A 5541-nucleotide genomic window follows, 5' to 3' on the forward strand; every position below is an offset into this window, starting at 1 on the left:
CAGTAGCTGTGGGAGCTTCAGGCGATTACAGAGCCCCTGAGAAGGGGCACAGTGCCCAAGAGACATGGCATTACCCAGGGGACAATGGCACCCACATTTTATCTGACTTCTGAGACCTCTTATACCTCCCCTAAACATCTGAAAGAATTCTGGTTCTGCTACTGCAAGGCAAAGGGTAGGAACCAGCCCAACACAGGTCACACTCACTACCTCATCTATCTTCTCCATGACCCTGGAAGGCAAGTTTTACCCCATTCAACAGATGACAAGGCTGTTTGTTACAGCAATGGATCTGTACTATCAGCCAGGTTGTCTTCCAGCTTCCAGTCTCAAACATGAGTTTTAAGAAATATATTATATCCTGACCAAGAATTTTTGGTGTCTCCACTACATTCATGAGCTAACTAACTAGTTGTTTGGATTGCTTGGCATATATTGTTTTCATGATGAAAGTAATCAGTGGTTTTTTTTTTTTTTTAAGGAGAAAACATAAAATGAACAAAAAAGAACAACAAAAAAATCACCTTCAGATAACCAGGATGTAGCTTTCAGAGTTTTCTCTGTACATAGATCACTAGGTAAATACCTTTGTAGTTTTACAAAAATGGACTGATGCCATATATATGGTTCAACAAACTTTTTTCTTTTTAATTTTACAATATGCCATAAACATTTTTTCCATGCAATGGACAAAAATCTGCTACTGAAACATTGAAGGCTGCAGTTAGGTACAAGAGTGATAGCTAAAGCAAGTATTAGTATAAGGTTAAAGCACAAGGCCTAGGCAAATGCCTGTCAGGGGCACTACACAAAAGGAATGTCTTCAAAGCCCCTCTGTGGGGCCCTGCATCCACCCCTGAGTTCCCTTGGGCCCCTCGGGTGAAAGGGGTCCTGTAAACTTTTTTGCATCCACATAAACCCCCCCAATTTCTGTCTGGTTTTCTTCACCTCATCCTCTACCCGGGCCATCTCGTCAAATTCTCTTATCATCTCCTCATTGCTCAAATGCATATCGTGTATGGCCTCCTTATATTCCTTGAGACACTGAGCCAGCCCCTTGTTGGTTTTTCTTTTAGCCTTCCTGGGTACATCATCCCCAGCTGGGCGCTTTCCTGCAACCCTTGGTTCCATGGCTGGCTTTTCTTCTTTTGGCTTCTCCTCATTCACTGGCTTTCCCTCATTCACTGGTTTTCCTTCTTCTTTGGGCTTTCCCTCACTCACTGATTTTCCTTCTTTTGGTTTTCCCTCATTCACCGGTTTTCCTTCTTCTTTTGGTTTTCCCTCACCCACTGGTTTTCCTTCTTCTTTTGGCTTTCCCTCACCCACTGGTTTTCCTTCTTCTTTTGGCTTTCCCTCACCCACTGGTTTTCCTTCTTTTGGCTTTCCCTCACCCACTGGTTTTCCTTCTTCTTTTGGCTTTCCCTCACCCACTGGTTTTCCTTCTTCATGTGACTTTCCCTCGCTTACTGATTTTCCTCCTTCTTCTGGCTTTCCCTCGCTTTCCGGCTTTCCCTTGCTCACCGGCATTGCCTCGCTCTCCGGCTTTCTCTCCCTCTCCAGCATTGCCTCCATCATAGGCACTGCCTCCATCATGGGCACTGCCTCCATCACGGGCATTGCCTCGCTCACCGGCATTGCCTCCATCATGGGCATTGCCTCGCTCTCTGGCTTTCCCTCGCTCACCGGCATTGTCTCCATCACCCACATTGCCTCGCTCTCCGGCATTGCCTCGCTCCCTGGCTTTCCCTCGCTCTCCGGCTTTCTCTCCCTCTCCGGCTTTCCCTCGCTCACCGCCATTGCTTCCGTCACCGGCTCTGCCTCACTCTCCGCCACTGCCTCCGTCACCGGCTCTGCCTCGCTCTCCGGCTTTCCCTCGCTCACCGCCATTGCCTCCATCACCGGCTCTGCCTCGCTCTCCGGCTTTCCCTCGCTCACCGCCATTGCCTCCATCACCGGCTCTGCCTCGCTCTCCGGCTTTCCCTCGCTCACCGGCATTGCCTCCATCACAGGCACTGCCTCCATCATGGGCACTGCCTCCCTCTCCGGCGTTCCCTCGCTCACCGGCATTGCCTCCATCACCGGCACTGTCTCCATCACGGGCACTGCCTCCCTCTCCGGCGTTCCCTCGCTCACCGGCATTGCCTTCATCACTGGCACTGCCTCGCTCACCGGCTCTGCCTCACTCTCCGGCTCTGCCTCACTCTCGCTCTCCGGCTCTTCCTCACTCTCCCGCTCTCCCTCGCTCTCCGGGTTTCCATCTTTTGGCTTTGTCACACTCTCTGGCTTTTCTTTATCCTCTAGTATTTCCTCATCTTCTGTCATTGTCTCTTTTTCTAACTTTTCCTTGTTTTCCATAGTACAGGCTACTTCCGGCTTTCCCGCATCTTGTGACTGTTCTTTGTATTCCATCTTTTCTTCGTTCTCAGTCATTCCATCCTTTTCACTGCAGAGTTTTTCCATGTTGAGATTTCCCTCTCCTTCTCCTGTCCTGGGTTGGGGAGAAGAGGAAACAAAGGGAAGACAAGGGAAACTGAGGGCTTGGGGTGGAATGCAGGTCCGAATAGTACAGGCATCTCTCCCCTTGTTAGGGTTCTCCTGACCTGGGCCGGCTTTTAAGTGTGCTTTCTGCACACCCTCTCCCCTCACACATGTGAGCCAACCATTTCTCCCGCAAGCCCTGCCATTTTCTCTACGTTTGCCCGCAGGACAGAGTGTGTATAAATGCGTTTGGAGCAGGAAACTGACGCCCCATATTCTGCTGGTACTGTACCCCCCACACTCCCCACCCCTTTGGGTCCCTGCCCAGAGACGCCCCTCCTTCACTGACCTGCAGGGATTCTGAACAGATTCCTCCTCCTTTTCTAGCCTTCCAGAGTGCTGAGAACCGACACGCAGACCTGCATACAGACAGGAGACAGGGGCTGCGCGTTTGGTGGATGCGCCGGGACTCAGCCCCTTTCCCGAACCCTGGCCCTCCTCATCCAACGTTTCCCTCCCCCACCTCCTCCGCCCCCCGCACCCTAGCCGCCATTTCTTTTCACGCCTCGGGAGCCAGACCAGGATGTTTTCCAAACTAATTTTGGATCTCTGCGTCCTTCTCCCCAGAGGCAAGTCGCCTCCCCACCCTTAAGGTCAACTTTTTTTCTCTACGCATAGAGTGGTAGAGAGGGTTCATTTCCACTGTCTCGCTGGCGGGGCGCCCCCCAGCTCACCAGCTCCGGCTCCAAAATGGACGGAGGGCAGCGAGACGGAGGTGCGGGAGAAAAGGGTACACGAGTACTAGGGGGTGTCCGCTCTGCCCACCCTCCGCCGATTGGTCGCTAGCTCCCCCTTAGCCATTTTCCCACCCCCATCTCTAGCTACACTCCGGCCAGCTTCCCTCAACCCGGACCTCATCCCCACCGTTTTGCCTCTCCGTGTTCGTGCTTCACCCCCCATTCCAGGGTTCCGCAGGAGGCGACGAAGGCCCTCACACTGACCTCAAAGAACCTGGAGCAACAATTAGGAGCTTGCAGACCGCTCCGAATCCGACCGCAGGGGAAGAGGGCGGGCTCCCAGACTGGTGCCCACATCTGCGCCCCGACGATCACGTGAGCGTCGCGTCACCCGAGCTCGCCCCCCTCCCCCTCTCTCCCCGCCCGCCCCGCCCACCAGCCGGCGTCTGCCAGTCAGTCACCCCACCGCTCTCTGGAGCGCTTCCCCTCTGACCTCTCTGGGCTCTTTTGTCCTTTTTCTCTTCTTGAGGTGGTCGAAGGAATAATTTTAATAAAAACCACAGAGGCTTTTTTTCATGGGTTGGGCGGTCGGGGGAGGGGTCTTGACCAGTTGCTCTTAATTTCCATTGAAAGGACTAGAGCCAGCCAATGAAATCGTATGAATGTGAACTTTCATGTGGTACATAGACTATTGCCCTTTGTTTTTTTATTTTAAATTTTTAAAGTTGTATTTATTTATTTTAGGGCGATGGGGCAGAGAAAGGGAGAGAGAGAATATCCAGCAGACTCCCCGTTGAGCTCTGAGCCCTTGCAGGGCTTCATCCCACCACTCTGAAATCAGGACCTGAGCAAAAATCAAGAGTCTAAGGCTTAACGCACTGAGCCACGCAGGCACCCCAGAATATTGCACTTTAGAAAAAATTTGGGAAAATGTTCCTTTCGAGATAAATTTGTTCCTTTTTTCTGACATGTGCAAACATTAATTTTCTAATTATTTAAATCTTAAAATCATATTTGAAGTAGAATAAAGGAAAGATTTTTTTTATAAGCGAGCTACTGAATATACAACGGACAATGACCTGACCATACATGACAATAGAACTGGGGACCCACAACCTCTGCAGCAAGCAGCCCAGGAAGCCAAATCCTAGCCTCTGAAACGATCTTCAGGACTTGATCATTGACTGCCAGCCTCCCTATTTTTGCCCCCACCAAGAGAAATCGAAGTAGACTCCCCAAACCAATCGTATAAGGTGTGCCGCTTTTAGTTAGCCTGCTTCCAGCTTCCCCTTGCCAACAGCCTCCAATCAGAGAATACTTAAAGTATTCTATTTTGTTGGGCTAAAGCTTTTCCACTCCCCATGGACCATAAGTCTCTGCCAAACACAAGTAATGGTGGCTGAGTCCCTTGTTATAACAAGTTCTGAATTAGTAGTCTATGTTTAAGGTTTTTGTGTGGGAGGCCTTTAAAAATATAACAGACATGAACAACTAAGGAAAACGTTGATAGATTTGACTACCTGAAAATGTGTACCAATTTCTTTCTTTAAAACAATAGTGTCATTGTCACTATTTTAAAAAGGATTTTATTTATTTATTTGACAGGAAGAGAGACAGCAAGAGAGGGAACACAAGCAGGGGGAGTGGGAGAGGGAGAAGCAGTCTTCCCACTGAGCAGGGAGCCCAATGCAGGGCTCAATCCTAGGACCCTGGGGTCATGACCTGAGGAGAAGATAAGACACTTAATGGCTGAGCCACCCAGGCACCCTGTGTACCAATTTCTTAAGGGATTGAGGACACATGCACTCTTCCCTGCTCTAGTTGAGTGGAAAGGTAAAAAATATTCTGAAAAGTAAGCTGGTAAATTGTTTTAAAATAAAAATATTTGGGGTGCCTGGGGGACTCAGTGGGTTAAGCCTCTGCCTTCAGCTCAGGTCATGATCTGGGGGTCCTGGGATTGAGCCCTGAGTAGAGCCGGCATCCAGCAGGCATGGAGACCTGCATCAGGCTCCCTGTTGGGCAGGGATCCTGCTTCCCCCCTCTCTCTGCCTGCCTCTCTGCCTACTTGTGATCTCTCTCAGTCAAATCAATAAATAAAAACCTAAAAAAATTTTGATATTTTGGTTCAGTAATTTCACTTCTAGTAATTACCCATGGAGAGAATTAATAATGTGCTAAACTATAATCTTATTTTTAAAAAAATGCTTTATATTTTAAAAATTCCTATAATAATTGTTTATTATGCATTTATTCTTTGTTGGAACTGGGGCTACAGTTCATTATGTAGGCTTTGTTTATAATGGAAAAAAATGGAATATCACAATTG

The 5541-nt window shown here is 49.1% G+C and overlaps 1 protein-coding gene across 2 annotated transcripts; it reads right to left on the minus strand.

Moving 5' to 3' along the window:
* Positions 1–622: 622 nt before the first annotated feature.
* Positions 623–3601, minus strand: LOC309855976 (uncharacterized protein). 2 transcript variants are annotated; one of them, XM_082716576.1, is made up of 3 exons: positions 3480–3601; positions 2828–2897; positions 623–2483 (listed from the first exon to the last, which is right to left on the minus strand). In XM_082716576.1, exon 3 carries the CDS (start codon positions 2458–2460, stop codon positions 805–807), a length of 1656 nt encoding a protein of 551 aa, XP_082572702.1. In that variant the 5' UTR covers positions 2461–2483; positions 2828–2897; positions 3480–3601; the 3' UTR covers positions 623–804. The 2 variants fall into 2 exon arrangements, with proteins under 2 accessions (XP_082572702.1, XP_082572701.1); XM_082716575.1 differs by having other exon boundaries at positions 623–2488.
* Positions 3602–5541: the final 1940 nt, after the last annotated feature.

The sequence above is a fragment of the Mustela nivalis genome (genome assembly GCF_964662115.1).
Source record: "Mustela nivalis genome assembly, chromosome: X".
NCBI classification, from domain to species: Eukaryota; Metazoa; Chordata; class Mammalia; order Carnivora; family Mustelidae; genus Mustela; species Mustela nivalis.

Excerpts from the sequence above, each read along its gene's own strand:
- LOC309855976 (XM_082716576.1), bottom strand. The coding sequence starts at position 2,460 with ATGGAAAAACTCTGCAGTGAAAAGGATGGAATGACTGAGAACGAAGAA.